Source organism: Chrysoperla carnea, chromosome 5 (assembly GCF_905475395.1).
Source record: "Chrysoperla carnea chromosome 5, inChrCarn1.1, whole genome shotgun sequence".
Taxonomy (NCBI): Eukaryota; Metazoa; Arthropoda; class Insecta; order Neuroptera; family Chrysopidae; genus Chrysoperla; species Chrysoperla carnea.
The window spans coordinates 17,131,550-17,148,360 of record NC_058341.1 but is presented as its reverse complement, the minus strand read 5'-3'; the positions used below and the strand labels follow the sequence as shown (position 1 = coordinate 17,148,360).

Below are 16,811 nucleotides of genomic sequence, written 5' to 3'. Positions count from 1 at the left end.
CATAAAAATATTTTATTTTAACGTAGGAGTAATTTACACATTGTAATACAAATACCTATCGAAGAGATATCTAAAATATAATTCTTATAGGGTTTCTTTTATTAAGATTAGTGCTTTAAACAGAACCGTACTAGGAATTTCTATTATTTTTGACTAGTATACAAAGGGTACTTCAGTTAATACTTCAAAAAATTGTAGCTCAATCAAGCATGTTTTCGAGTTCATGGATTATTTATGGTTAATAAGACAAAACAAACATGAAAATCCAACTCATTTGACGTTTTGAATATTTTTCGGAATATGCAGCTCCGAAATAAAAACTATTTGTGAGGATACAAGAAAGAGCATAACAAGAAAATATATGAACTTTTACTTCCTTTAAAAAAGAATATTCAAAATTAGTATTTGGTAATCAGAGAATGTTACTTTTATCTAGAATTAAAAATTCTTTTATGCTACTAATTATAATTTTTACGACAAATTAACCCCGCCCTAATTTAAAAATAATAAGGGAAAGGATAACTGATATTCCAACGCCCGTGCCTCAAAAACGTTTACATTTGGATCATCAAATATATGGGGCGTTTGAACAGGATGTCAAAAATTGCCAAGTCCCGCAATGTGAGCTTTGACCGAGATCCAATTTCTATAAAATTAGTACAAAGTTCTTGGTTTTACTAACACATATTTGTTAAAATTTAAGTGTCTTTTTAAGAATTCGAAATTCTCAGTAAATTAAAAATTTTTACATACTTACGATGATCTTACCTCAGCAAATTCATCATCGGCCCTCGAAACTAACCTGCAAGCAACTTGAATAGAAACCTATGAATATCTAAACACAAAAAAATAAAATAAAACCATACAATTTTAGTTTAAATTTATTTAAATTTTGGAATACGACTTTGTTTATTTTTTCTTTGTGTTTTTGTTTTTTTAAAATTCATTTTATAAACAATAAATAATAATAGAAACTAAATACAAACAAAATAAGATTATTAATAACAATTATATCGATTTACTTTCTTCTTTTTTTTTTATATAATACAAATTATTATACTGTTACTTTATCGTTTTTTTATCTTTTATTGTTGCAACCGAAATGCATTGCAGCAACAACAAAAACTGTTAAAAACAATTGAAAATCAATATACAGTGTGTCCCCGGATAGAGGTAACTATACTTGTTTTTCTTATATTGCATTTTAAGAAAAAAAGTCATTCTTTATAAGAAGTTTTGTTGATTATGAAAAGTATGTAGGAATATTTAAAACTTCTAAATAATGTATAGTCAAAAATTTGGTATCACTATTTTTGGTAAACTATCTTTCTTTTTTATAAGTTGGGGAAATGTTACTAAGAAAAGTTACTCGAAATTAACAATTATGACTTTACACAAAATATTAAGAAGATCTTTCAAACTTTGACAATTCCATTCTTAGTGAATGTTTATCCGAGAAAATAAATTTTCTAAACTAGTCCACAAAAAATTACACTCTCGGATAGCACATGTTAATTGGTTTATTATTATTTTCTTTCTTAAGTTTTTTAATAATTAGAGCTTTTGTTCAAATAAAAAATGATGCTGTAATTAAAGTACACGGATGTTCTTGATATTTTGTATAGTCATAATTTTTAATTGCGAGTAACTTTTCTTAGTAACATTTCGCCAACTTATAAAAAAGAAGGGTAGTTTACCAAAAATAAAAATAGTGATTCCAATTTTTTGGCTACCCTGTACATTATTAAGAAGTTTTAAGTATGCCTACATACTTTTCATAATCAGCAAAACTTCTTATAAAGAATGACTTTTTTTAAAAAAAATGCAAAATAAGGAAATTTACTAGTATAGTTACCTTTATCAGGGGACACACTATATTTAAAAAAAAAAAAGAAAAGTTAATGAGTTTTAAATCAATTTAAGATGACACAATTACACAAAAAAATTTAATTAACATAACATAAAAAATCTATTTTTATTGTTTTTTGTTGTATCCAAAACAAAAAGGTGGCGTTTTTTTGTGTGTGTGTGAGAGAGGATTATTTTAAAAATATTTTTTGTAACCTGTAAATTTTATACGGGAAAAAATATAATAATAATTCACCCAGAAAAATTTTCTTTTTATTTTCTCTCAACAAAGCAAAAAAAATGGTAATTATTTCGAGATGTTATTTTCTAAAGTAGTTAAAACTGCGCAAAAAATATTGATTTTTGGTTACACACATTTTCTTTAAAAGTGATTGGAGGGTAGTAGTAGTATAGGTGAAGAGGAGCAGAGAGGTAGCGGGATTAGAGTTTAATCGAAATCTATGTCAATATCCATATCTAATTCTACATCCATTATTCCATCTGGATAAATAGGATCATTTCTACGATAATTATTGGAATGATAATGGTGATGATGATGACGACCATCGTCATTTTGTTGACTACTATTATTCCTAATTGTAGGGGTACTTGTTGAAACTCCTGGCACTGGAGGGGATGCCAATCGTGTGTTTGTCCATTGTGTGGATGAACCTGAATTACTAGGTCCTGCACCTGTAGTGGTATCTTCAACTAAATTCTCTTCAACTAAATCTTCAACTAAATTAAATACATTACGTGTTTGAGGGGGATTAGATGGGTCTGATTGTTGGTTGTTACCGTCTAATGTGTTGTCAGAATTGTTACCTTGCTGTATTAATTGATCTAAATTTTGATTTAATTGTTGATGCTGTCCTTGCTGTCGAAATAATGCTGCTAATCCATTAGATACAGAATCTAAAACAAAATTCATTATCAAATTCATAGTTCATTTTGCTCGTTATTTATGGCCATTGGAAGTAAAGTAAGCAAGAGAGTCTTAAGTAAGGTATCCAAAATAATTAATGGAATTTACATTCTTCGTAATACCAGCGGAAGACAAAAATTCGATGATTTGTACCAAAAATACGATGAACTGCGGCTTCTCTGTGACTTTGCCTCGCTTTGCAAGAAATACAACGATTTATTGCTGCGCTGCCAAGTTATACTCTCATACAATTAAAATTAGCCCATATAACTGACTAAACGGTCCATCAAACGATTTGGTCCACAAACAACTCCAACGATTTATTCCCATTTCATCAATTAACTCTCGACGCGAAAAAAATACGGGAGATTTATTTCTGCCTTATGACATTACTTAATTATTTTGCTTATTTAAAGAATATTACTTACTCGAATTATTAGTAGCATCTTCGGCTGCTTCTTCAGTTAAACTCTTTCGGCATATTGGGCATGTAGCATGCAACTCTAACCATGGACATATACAAGCGTCATGATATACATGTTGACATGGTAAACTTCGTACGGGTTCACCGATTTGAAAGTCTTCCCAACATACAGAACATTGTAATTTAGATTTGACTTGATCACTCGTTACGGGTACTACTGGTATTTCTATGATTCTTTCTTTTGGCATTGGTGGTGGACCTAAACAATAATAATCGATATAAAAACCGTGTAGTTAATCAATTTTGTTGATATCATTATATAAAATTTTACTGTTCGTGATTTTCTTTTTTATTAAGCTTGATTATCAGTTAAAACTGAGAGAAATTTATAGTATTTAATGAAAAAGTGAAAATAAAACCCTTAATTTTATGTATACAATAGGTTAGATTCCCGAATCTGTTCTAGTTGGACGCACTAAGGCCATATAGCTATCACTAAGGCCATCTAATCTAAATTACTCGGACACAACGGGTTATTTTTGTTTTCAATAATTTATTAAGGTTATACCCCAAATTAAGTAGTTTTTAATGTTCACCGAATAGTTTTGGAGATCTATGAAAATGCCTACTTTTGAAGTCATTTATTTTTATAAATAACCATATTAACCTGTTTGTATAAACGTAAAGTAGACTGTAATGTAGATGTAAAATATTTCCTTCGGAAATCACTATAGTATTACATACCTGATCCATCCATTTGATTTAACAATTGTGTAACTATAGCATCCAATCCTTCACGTCCCCATGCATAATCTGCTGGATTACCAACAATAAACATTTGATTTGATCCAGGCACACCACCTGGTCCAATACCCCAACTGCCTTGTCCAGTTAAATTCAATACTACATCTGTGATTAAATTTTCAAACGATGGTCTACTCAAATGAGTACCTCCACCAACTCTTGTAACCCTATAAGAAAATAAAATAGAAAAAATTAATTCCAAAGATAAATTTATTCTAAGAGAGAAGGTTTCACAGTATTTTCTAAGCCATTGATTCAATTTTTTGAAACATCAAGTATAGTCCAGTAGTGGGGTATTTCATCTTGCACTCAACTAGGTAGTTTATGTTTCTTTTTAGGATCTAAAAATCAAATATGCATGTTCGACTATCTGTGTCTTACATCAGGATAATTCATCATTAAAAAAAGGGGTTCTAAGAATTATTAAAGGCAGAAGAAAAAATTTTATTTGGCTTTTAGCACTTCGAAAATTTAACAGACTTACTAGACAATTTGCAAGAAACAAGTTATTATATTATACGCCACTATTGGGTTCAGTACACAAAAATAAAGAAATGAACAATTTACAAATAAATTTTGTAAATTTTCCTATTATATGTGCAAACCTGGATCTGCCTATCCTGTGTCCAGGGAACTGTGAAGCGTACCTTCTGCGTCCTGTTAAACGTTGTCGTGGATTTCGTCCAGATGTGTTGGAGGATGACGCAGTAGGTGGTGAATCCATTTGCCCACCAACAAATGTAAGAAAATCAGTTATTTCTCTAATTTCACCTAACATATTTGACAATCTTTGATTTTGTGGAAAACCCTAAAAACAAATTTTTTTTTTAATTAACCACATTTTTTTGTATTAAAAATTATAATAAAGTAGCCCGACCGTCACGTGACTAGTCAACTAATCAACTAGACAATTTGTATGACGTAAATTTCATAAAATGAATATCCTTATTAGTAGGGGAGCCCAAGAGGGGATTTGTGTAGTTACTCGAGCGCGCCAGATTAAGACATGGAGGGTTCCTTGGACTTTCCTCAGTACCTCCACCAAATATTAGCCCTAAATATGGGGGGACCCACGTAGGGGAGACGGTCAAATTAGTAAAAACAAATTTGCAATAGGTAAATTAACTCGAGCGCGTCAGATTAAGATATGGTGGGTTAATTACATGATAAAAAATGTACATTCCAATAATCTGAAAAATTTTGATCGCGCTCGAGTTACTACGGATAACGCAACTTTGCAAGTTTTCGATTTCTTTTCGTCACGCTTAAATCATCAGATTATTGGAATGTACATTTTTTATCATGTAATTAACCCACCATATCTTAATCTGCCGCGCTCGAGTTAATTTAACTATTGCAATTTTGTTTTTACTAATTTGACCGTCTCGCCTACGTGTCCCCCCATATTTAGGGCTAATATTTGGTGGAGGTACTGAGGAAGGTCCAAGGAACCCCCCATGTCTAAATCTGGCGTGCTCGAGTAACTACACAAATCCCCTCTTGGGCTCCCCTACTATATCGTATTTATTAATATCAGGCCAAAGTAATTTTAAGCATGTGAAAAATTCAATATTTTACAACTTTCCGGTATCAAATAATCAATATATGTAAAATTTCAAGCTATAAATGATTCCAAAATTACGACCAGCGTTATATTGTTTACTTAACTAGGAGTACAAAATAAAATTTTAAATTCCATATGGACTTTTTTCACCCCGAAAAACATAAAATTACCGAGATGTCAAGATACGAAATTACCGATTCCGATTTTCATTGGAATTTCTACTTGAATCTCTCATAAAATGTTCTAAATATAGATTTCTCCTACTATTTTTACTACTAAGTTTAAATAAGACGCAAAAAGGTTAACGTAGCACAATCAAAGAAAAAAAACAACAAAACGAGCTTCTCTAAAGATTTATTAAGTTGCCACAATTTTTATGAATATTGCTGTAACAATTACGGGTGCACTCTTTTCATGAGCACGACTGTATCACAAAAGTTCTCGAATATTCTATAACCTTCAAATAACAGCTTTATTTGAACTTTTGGAAATTATAAATAATTGTAAAGAAAACTAATTTTCAAATGCCGTTGTTAAATAGAGGAAATCCAAACTTACCCTAAAACCAGCCTCAACATCTACATCACTTAAGTCATCTTCTTGATTTACTGGAATTTCTAATTCTTCTATAAATCCTCCCGAGCAATGAGGACATGTATAATCCTAACAAAAAGTTTTAAAATTATTTCTTGTATCATCTTAAAATCTAAAGTGTCACTTATTTAGCGTGGGATAGCTTTGCATAAAACATGTACTAAAGAATACGCAAATCGGAAATACATGAAAAGTAATCATGGCATGGAAAATTGAAAACTAATAAATAAATAATTAAAATATTTATGGTAAGTTGTCATACCGATGCAACAGTGTCAAATTCAACACTACATTTATGACAAAAAAATCTCGTTATCGGTCGTTCTTCTACAGCAGCTTCAGCCATTATATGTTTTGTTTATAATAAATATTATATTTATACACTATTTATTTATTTTTTTAAATTAAAATTCCACAACGAATTTTCAACTCAATGAAATCATAATGTCGATAGTTAAATTTTTTTATTCATAGGTAATATGACACAATATCCCTCTGATAAATTTTTATATTATAGAACAGTTCATGTATTCATAATAGGTTTGTTACTTGTTAACACTATTTTAGTTTTTTATGAAAATTAAAGTTTAATTAAGAAGTATAGAATATCCAATAAAGATGTCGGTATTTGCAATTAATTATTTTTTATTATAAAAAAAAAAAATAAATAATTGTCAAATATGTGTAACACATTAAATCAAGTGTCCTTCGAACTGAGCACGGAATGGTTACGAGAAGTTAGCTTTAAGTTTTACAGTTCTACCAATGTCAAACGCTTTTCGATTCAGGGAAGTTTCTTTTTTAAGTTCTGGATCGAAATCATCGACATACAAATAATTTAGATATGTATCCATGGTTTCGGTGAATGCTAATGTAATAAAAGATATCTCATAAAGGTGACTTATCTACAATCTACAACTAAAAAATTAAAAAAAGATAAAAGTTTATCAATTGGCAATACCCTCTTCCAAATCTAAAATCGTTTTTAAGTTCATTATAATTTCATTTGGAAATATTTATGAATCCGCAATAAATTTTTTATTTGACTTTTTAATGATTTCGCAAGGAAAAAAATAAAGGCGGATACATTTCGAGGGCTTACATCTCGCGAAATATTTACTTTAGGATACTCTAATTTGTAGAACAGGATAATAAATGCTCTAAGAAAGTGTTTATTTTATATCCATCGTCAATGAAGATGCATTTTCCTGCTGACGCTTGACGCTGAATTTGAGCGTCAAATTAGGTCACGTGGTCTCCCGCTTAGCTTTTAAGAAATTACTTGTAGGATGTATATCTCGAAATATCGACTTTCATTATTAATTAACTTTTTTGTCGCTCATTTTTACAATTTGACGTTGGACATAACTGTATTTTAGGCTGAATGGAACCCAAATTTAACGCTCAATGTCGGCGTCATGCGTCATCATGAGGTTACATTTTAAGAAAACTTTTTAAATTGATCTATCTTTTTGAAAATAAAAAAATAAAATAATTTAAAATTTGAACTTGAATTTAACGAGACCATATTTTATAAGACTCTTATGTTCATAACCAGTCGGAAATATTCTCTTGTAATACAATTCATGTCACATAAGAATAATCTCTCTTTTCTTTAGACATACCATCAAAAAGTACACAATTTCACAAGTTGTGTACTCGTTATTTGTCTAAAAATTTATAAATGTTCACAAAATGCGTATAGATACGTGTTATTTTTGTTCGTCCAGGATATATCCTGGACACGGTATACAATTTGTACGAAATGATTGCAAAGTGCGTAGTTTAAACATGTGGTCTTTTTAAGAGGTTATGTTAACATTTGTATTTATTTATTTTTGTATTTTTAGATATTCAAATTCTGCCGTTCAAAATGCCACGCAGCATTCAAAAAGAAGAAGAACCCACGTAAAGTTAAATGGACTAAAGCATACAGAAAAACAGTGGGTAAAGAATTGACAGTAGATCCATCATTTGAATTCGAAAAACGTCGTCACATTCCTGTTAAATACGACCGACAAACATGGACTAAGACAATTGAAGCTATGAAAAAGATTGAAACTATTAAACAGAGACGACAGAATGCATACATAATGCAACGATTACGTAAAGGACGTGAATTGGAAATGGAACGTGATATTAAAGAAGTACAACGTGATATGGCCCTTATTAAATCACCTGCGGCAGGTCTTTCTAAACGGAAAGTCGAAGAAGAAGAGAAACAAGAAGAAAGTGACATTGAAATGGATGCAACCGAAGAAAGTATTGAAGTTAATTAAATTATACGTTGTTTATTTCGTAATTAATTTTGTATATGTTTGGAAATGTTTCTCAGTTTGTAAGAATTTCATATCTTATTTGTTGATTTAGTACTTTTGAAAGACTTTCATTTTGTAATAAAAAGATCTGTCAATATTTTAGTGCGTTCATTAATTCAGTTAATGTTTTTAAATAGGTTTGTTCACAAAAGAAAATATAATAACAAAAATATTGAATTATATAAATTGAGGAATTTGTTAATAATTGTATTATATTTTAATAAAAAATTATTCGAAACATCATTTGTGCCTTTTATTCCAAAAATTTTTCATAAATTTCCAAGAAAGCAACGTTTGAAAATTCACATATTTTCAATTTAATTTGCGCTTTGAAGTCCAGATGACTCTAGTCGATACAGTGCCATAATATTAGTTCTTCAAAAGTATCAAAAGGTGGCTGAAATTTCTGAGCTAATCGCAGGCATTTACCGAGTGAGGCATAAGTAGATGTACAGTTGTAAAAAGTACTTTATTAGTAGGTCGAACTTATAGTCGATGTCAATAAATCAAACTTTCTAATAACTCCAAAACTTTGGTGCATTATTGTACTTCGGCCATAATGACGTGCTTTTGTCGACATAAATTTCCCTCAGATAAACGATGTTTTCAAGCTTTCGGCAAGATTTTCTACTAACGAGCTTCCTAAAATATTCGTTTGGAGCAGCACCAACAGCAAAAGCTTTAATGATTATTTCGATTCTTGACCATCACATTTATTCTTAGCCTAGATAAAATTAATTATTAAGGATAGAAGGGCCAAGGGACGAAAATAAAGCCACCAATTTTTTTTTATAATGTCACAAAGCTTTATTCCAACATCATCGAAAACTATAACCTAACTATTATCAAATAGACTACTTCATTATCTATTTTTTTATCATATTATTTATAATATTTAAATTTTAAATCTACATTTTTTTTAAATTTATACAACATAAGGATTTAACATCGTTTTTTTTTATTAATCACTTGTATTTTTTTAATATAATTTTGTGTTTTTTCATTTTTTTTTTTAAATCCAACTTTCTTTTTGGAAAAATCCCTTGTAAATTCTTTAAATAGAGATAGATTAATGATTGTACGTACATAATATGAGGTGGAGAGTAAACTGGATATTTATTGTTATTACATTTCTCTTCAACCCCCTTCCCCAACAATTTTTTTATTTTTTTATCTGTCTTTTTTACTAAATATAGCTTCTAGAATTATATAAAGGGTTCCATAATAATCATATATGGACAATACGCATTGATCTATAGGAAAATGAAAGAATACTATGTAGATATGAGTATTCTCCGAGTTCCTTCTGGGACACTATTTATTTCATAATTTTCTTCCAGATTATAATTTGTAAATAATTAATTGTAATTCAATGAGTCTTACATTGCTCTTAGATTGAATTGTATCAGGGAATAGAAATCATGAAAATAATACATGAGAAAAAGAATGTCTTAAATACTCGGTTTCAGTTTGTAACCGACAAAAATGTCCAGTTTACTTGCACCTTAATATAGATAATATACATTTACTATTTGTACATTTTTCTTATAATCTGAAAATATGCCATGAATTTTTTTTATTTATAAAAATTTTTACATGAATTTCCTTTTGTTTGTAACGAATGTGGTCTTTATTACATATTTTCAGTGATTAATTTAATTTTAATACGCAGGTAAATTGTTTTAAAAATTTAATATTATAAAAATATGCTCTGAAAAGAATCACTGATAATTTTTTCCTTCATATTTTCATTTTTTTGTTACTTTATTGCATTTTAATATTTTAATTTTTCATCTACGAAATTTTTTTTAAACAAAATATGATTGAAACGTTATAATAGATTTTGGGGCCAGTGATATTAAATGTATCGTTATACGTGAGACATTTAAAAATTAAGGAAGGACCACATAAAATCTCGTTTTTTAAAGTCTCCAATACTCCAATTTTGATAATAAAAAATGCCTGTTATCTTAAGTGAGAGTGTCCGCAGGTAAGAGAGAGAACGCTCCCGAAATACCGTATCTCTATGTATCATATAATAACGTCACTTGGAAATGATACGATAGCCCGGCAGCGTTTTTTCTCTTACCTGCGGACACTTTCACTGTTCTTCCGATATCATATCTTCTGGAAGAAGAAGAGACTGTATTTATTGGAGAAAAAGATTCTCTTTGTAGCGTCTTCGTCCTTTAAGAATTACTATAAAGTATAACTGCACATTTAATGGCACAGACCTAACTCGATTTATACCGATGATTTTATGAGAAAGTTTGACTCGATATCAAATACTAATAGTTTATTTTACTTTGGTTTCTTTTTAGGGCAGTTATTCTATAAAAATCATCGTAGTATATTTTTTTTAGGCTAGATTTCATATAGTGACTTTTTCTTATGAACTTCTTAGGCCGTTCTAATTCTGGTTTTAAGAGATTAAGATTCGGAGCTCAGAAAGTAAAATCATTTTTATAGTTCTACATTGTCGTTGTCATTATATAGTATTTCACCTGTTGAAATTTCTTTAAATGATTTTTCACCATATGATAGCCAATAAAAATTCTTCTTTACAGAAAAGAAGGAAAATTACTATAAAAATTGACTAATTATTCTACATTTCAATTAAAAATTTCATTATTACGTTTTTTACCCTGTTGATTTTTTTTTTGAATTACATACTTGTGTATACAAGTGATTTTTCCCACGGTAAAACGAAAATTATTTTTTGCCTAAGTAAAAACTAAGTATAATAATTTTCTTATATTTCGATTGCACCGATTTTTTTAATTTTTTTTTTATTTAAACATATACTGACTTTTTTTTTAAATATTTAATTTCTTTATACATTAATTGCAAAGGATAAGTTCCTACTTGAAAAATGATGTTGAATTTTTCATTTTCCAACATCATTCCAATCAAAAATACTTTTTACATAAACGTAACGAAAAATTGTTTCAACCAAAAATTATTATTTTTTTGTTATAATGTAATGCCCAATATTTTTTTGTAAAAAAAAAAACGAAAATTGTAACTTTTATTTAAAAAAACTGTTTTTTGCAATGTGCAATTTTATTATTTACCCTGAATCCGTTTTTCTCTATAGCTATTTGTTTATTGGTGTATTTATTTTAAAATGAAGTAAAATTTGGTGAATTTTAAAATTAAATTTCGCGCTACTTAATAACAATCTTGATTTAATAGATGTCGATACTCTATTGTGTAGGGACATCTATGTTCTGACGTAAATAAAATATAAAAAAAAGCTATGAATAGTTTGTTGTATATTTTTAAAGCCACTATTATTTTTTAATAATAAAGGAACTTTGAATAAATAAAATTATAATTTAATAAAAAAAATAATAATACTTTTATAGGCAGTTTTTTGGAAACTGTTCATTAATTTCATAGATGTTTGTGGTATAATCAAGATTTCTAAACTATTAATATCATCTTGCTTTGAAGATTGAAATAAATAATCTAATAAACCCCATTGGTTGCTTTTAAACAAGCTTAATCTTCAAAGTTCCACTCTCAATTGTTATGCCCTTTTACTACAAAATATCTTCATTCCACAAAATCTGAGGAGGGTAAAGTACTAATTCTAGATCTTTGACTGTCTTTAATTTAATCTGAGAATCACCTATAGGGGAAAAAGGTTTAGTATAATTTCACTGAATGTTAATAATCTAGTTTATACCACAAATATCTTTGAAATACATATACATTTTTCCAAAAATTGTATTGTGAAAACATACTTCGAAAAGTGATGTTTATGGAACTTAATTGCTAATAATACTTTTATAGGAATGTCTTCAAATATAATTTAATTATTTATATAAATAAAAAAGATGCACCATTCACCAAAATTTAAAAAATAAAAACTAAAAGGAACTCGTGACGTAAAAAATAAGTATACAAAAATAATGTATATGCATTTTGAGAAAAATACCTACAAACTAAAAAAATTATTGTACAAAAAGTAAACAAAAAATTTTAAGTTGCGTAACACTTGTTACATAACTTTTTTGAGATTTGTTCATTTAAATTTTAAAAGCTCTTGTTTTCAATTGTATTTATTTATTTATTTTTTTGTTAAATATACTTTTTTATTTTTTTGTTAAATATGATTTTATTTTTGTATTCTGTATATCCTCTACCTGAGAATGTTATGAGAAAATAATATTTTCGAGTACTTCTGATTTTTACATAAAAAGTAAATTACATTAAATAACTCAGATAAATTGGTTTTAACATTTAAATTTTGGAAGCTTGATTTTTATTGTAGTTGTAAAAAAATTATTAAAAAATTTGACAAGTTTATTTGAAATAAAGTATAAAATTTTATTAATTAACTTCTTCCCTTCCAAAATGACTAAATTCCCACGCAGTAGTTATTAAATAGCGGCGACGGTTAGGTAAAAAAAAGTCTGTATAATGTTGAGTCATAAAGATCAGATAAAAAACCAAGTGTAAGTCTATAACGATAAATCATAGAGAGTATATAAAAAACAAAGTATACGTCTCTATAATGATTAAACATAGAGATTTATAATTTTTTGAAATTAACTATTTTTCAAAAAGCAGTATTGAATATTAAAGAATATTTAAAATTTTAAATGTACAAACGTAGCGTCGAAATTTTTTAATAATTTCCTGCAAATTTTAAAAATCAAGCTCCAACTAAAAGAAAATTAACAGTTGAAATATTGCATTTTTTATGAATTTTCTGAACATTTATGTTTTATTATATACAAAAAACGAATTGAACACATAATCAAAAAACTGTTAAGTAACAAAGAAAACCTAAAAATGAAAATTACAAATCTACATCGGTAACATTACTCTTATTTCATTTTAATTATTTTTTTAAAAAATTTAATATATATAACATTATATTTATATTAAATAATCATTTATCACAATAATTCAAGATGTACAATACTTTTTTTTTCATTTAATATTTATTTTTTCTTATTAATTATACAATTAATTAAAGTTTTTCCATTCATACACACATAATTATCAGAGCATTTTCACTTGACTTAATTAATAAAAAAAACTTATTTTAAATATTCATCATTCATTATTGGGTTGTTTTTTTACGTTTTTGATTTTGAGTTTAACATGATCTTTTGAGTGAATTGTTTGTATACCCGAAATTTTACCATGGTTAATTATATTTACATAATATAAATTCAAATCCAAGTCTGTGTGAAATTTAGATTTATGTTAAAAGTAATGTATCGATAAAAAGGGGTGAGTTCACAAGAGTCGGTTTTCAATGACATTCAACTTTAACATGATTTTTGCTCAAAAAATTATGTTAAACATCAAATAATCTTATTTTCTAAAAAAAGTAAGCAATTTCGACGAATCTGGTAAATGAAAAAAAAAAAATAATATTATGTGAACACGTGGTAAAACTTTAAAAAGCAGTACTGAAATCAAAATCAATGATTCCTAATTTGAATCATAGGATGTCAATCGTTTATTTTCTTAAAGAGTCTTAAAGTTTAACCTACAAATTAATTATATCACCATACATATTTATAATAATCATAATAATATTAAAAATATACGATTTGAAACTATGATATCAAATTAGAAACTTTCTTGTTTGTTTCTGTATGGTAGTATTTTTGTAAATTTTTACAGTAAAAATCCATAGAAGGTTGTAGCAATTGAGACAATATTCGATGCCATATTGAAAATCTTCAAAAATTTCAAAAGTGTAGTTTAAACTCCTTTTTTGATGCAACATTTTATAATTTTTATTGTAAAAATTTTTATGAAAATGAAACTATTGAGTTTAAAACATCTGTTATGTATTTATTATGTAGTATGTTCTTCCTGCTAACGCATATGTTGAGTTTTAAAATTTGTAATCGTATAATTTGAACCGAAAACTTTTCAATATTCGAAGTTCTATTCTCAACACGGGAAGAATAACGCGCATAATAAAATTAACTGGGTTATTGTCTTCTGAATATATTTTAAATTAATATTATGCCATTTTTTTTTTATTCAAAAAACATTTGTATCTGAAGGTGCATTATAATATTTCGATTAAAAAATAATACAAAAAAAAATTTTTTATTTACATCTATGATTTTTTGTTAACTTATTAAAAATAAAGATGTTGTTTCTTCAAAAATTTGCATACCCTGCTTTATTTATATAATTATAAACCTGTGTATTAGAGGGGTGGGGGGGGGGTAGTGTGTATGAAACTTTCAGAAATTAAATTTAAAAAATACTCCTTTTTTGATCCAAACCAAAAAAAAATACAATTCTTATTTTTTAAATTTAATTTTTTGTTAATAATTCTAAGATTACAATTAAATTGTGTTACTTACAAGATATAATTATTATAATATGTTTTTTTTGTGAGAGTAAATTTCTTGTGCAATCTTTTTTTTTTACTACAAATTTTTTTCTGTGCTGTGTTATACGTTTTTTTTTTTTGGTATTTAAAAATTAATTATGAAATTCAAAAATAATTTCTTTATATACGAGAAAGATAATACTATTTTACATCTCTTTTTATTTATTATCAAGAAAGGCTGTGTTTACATTTAATAGAAAGGATTCATTAAAAATGAGTTCATCTCTATAATCTCACTTTTTGGCAGTTCAACTGCCATAAATGGATGGTTTAGAGATGAGCTTATTTTAAATTATGAAAAGAAAAAGTTAGTTTCCTTTATAATGAAAATAAAATTGAGTATTCTTAATGTATATTTATTAAATGGGCGGTTTTGAAACTGATTCAAAATTTTTTTTTTTTTTTTGGTGAGAATGGGGGTGTGTGTACGATTTATATAAATATCTAAAGGCAACAAACTATGTAAAAATTTACAGTTCGTTTTTTTTTTGTTTCAACTAACCACGACATTAAAAGTTTTGGACATTCAATCGTCATTACATAATTAGATTATATATTACACATTAATTTTTATTTTTTTTCGAAAAAGAAAATTTTTTTTTACAACATTAATTTTTTTATGAATTATTTTTTTTCATTCTGCCAACAGTTCAAATTTGTACAGGATTTTGTTCTTTTTTAAAATTTTTTATTTTGAAAGGCGTTTCAAAAAAAAAAAGTTGAGAAATTTTTCTTTTAAATTTTGATAGACCGGAATCGAGCATGGACCGCTGAATTTATGTTTTTTTTTTTTGATATATCTAAAATTTTCTTTTTTTACAGTACAAATAACAGTGTAGAATAAAAAAAAGTCTGTAACAAGTTTGTTTGCTGTATAACAAATGTGGAATTGGTTTGTTTAAAAAAAAAACATTTGTATATAAATCTATTTCATAAAAATTTGTTTAGTACTATTGTAGAAAAATGGTATAAAATCTGTGTATCTGTAACTACACTGTAAAAATGACCTGTGTTTATTTACTTTTTTAATTATAATTATTTTGAAATTTGTAATCAAGTTATTTTAATAAATTGCACTTGTTTATGAAAAAAATTTCCACTAATAAAAAACCTTCAAAATACTGTCAATTCTTTTTTTTAAATCTAGTTATCTTCCTGGATTTAATTTCCCCATTAAATACTGCCAACCAAGGAATGAATGATCTCAAAGTATTCCAAGTAGCAATTCCGGGCCGGAAATAATTTTATTCTTCTTTTCGTGTGATAATTCGAAATTGAGATGGAAAATACATTGCGTTTGTCTAATAAAAATAGGCGGTTTAATACGTATTCACTTTTATGCGGATGTTTATTAAAACATTTTGTATTTAACAAAAAATTTACGTATTCGGACTTTTGTGAAACAAAAAAGAATGAACGCGCTTTTGTGTCCAGCTTTTCTAGAAACAAAATATTTTTATTTGGCCGCGAATGCGTATTAAACCGCCTATTTCTGCTGATCAAACCCATTGATGATTTATACATTGATTGAAAGTGTGCGTTCAGGAGATATTGATCAAAATCATCATAGATAGCTATGATTTTTTTTCAATCACATCTTTTGAAAAGTGTGCGTTCAGGAGATTTTGATCAAAATGCGCCATACATAACTATGTTTTTTTTTTCAATCATATCTTTTTTAACTAAAGTTATTTCTGTCATAGACTAATGGTATTACATGAAGGAAATAGACAGTCATTTTAAGGTGAAGAAAACATGATGATTTCAAATATATTGCACTTGAGATTAATTTTAAATATTCAAAATAACTTCATTACAAAATTATGTTCTATTTTTTTTAAATATCTTCTGCTTTAAAAACTGCAAACTATAAAATACTTACGTTTAAAATGTACGTATCTTGAAAAATTCTATTTTTTTTAGGTTATGAGTTTTTTTTTTTTTTTTTAATTAAA

At 27.3% G+C, this 16,811-nt stretch overlaps 2 protein-coding genes across 5 annotated transcripts; one reads left to right on the top strand and one right to left on the bottom strand.

The window, feature by feature from the left end:
* Window positions 1-2,089: 2,089 nt before the first annotated feature.
* Window positions 2,090-6,568, bottom strand: LOC123299980 (E3 ubiquitin-protein ligase RNF126-like). Of its 4 annotated transcripts, none has more exons than XM_044882426.1 (7): window positions 6,422-6,568; window positions 6,124-6,228; window positions 4,607-4,809; window positions 3,942-4,168; window positions 3,202-3,456; window positions 2,647-2,763; window positions 2,090-2,586 (listed from the first exon to the last, which is right to left on the bottom strand). In XM_044882426.1, exons 1-7 carry the CDS (start codon window positions 6,503-6,505, stop codon window positions 2,297-2,299), a joined length of 1,281 nt encoding a protein of 426 aa, XP_044738361.1. In that variant the 5' UTR covers window positions 6,506-6,568; the 3' UTR covers window positions 2,090-2,296. The 4 variants fall into 4 exon arrangements, with proteins under 4 accessions (XP_044738361.1, XP_044738362.1, XP_044738359.1 ...); XM_044882427.1 differs by having other exon boundaries at window positions 2,674-2,763; XM_044882424.1 differs by having other exon boundaries at window positions 2,091-2,763; window positions 6,422-6,565.
* A 1,191-nt stretch (window positions 6,569-7,759) lies between these two features.
* LOC123299999 (probable ribosome biogenesis protein RLP24) lies at window positions 7,760-8,646 on the top strand. Its single transcript, XM_044882450.1, has 2 exons — window positions 7,760-7,935; window positions 8,010-8,646. The coding sequence occupies exons 1-2, from the start codon at window positions 7,855-7,857 to the stop codon at window positions 8,436-8,438; spliced, it is 510 nt and encodes a 169-aa protein (XP_044738385.1). The 5' UTR covers window positions 7,760-7,854; the 3' UTR covers window positions 8,439-8,646.
* Window positions 8,647-16,811: the final 8,165 nt, after the last annotated feature.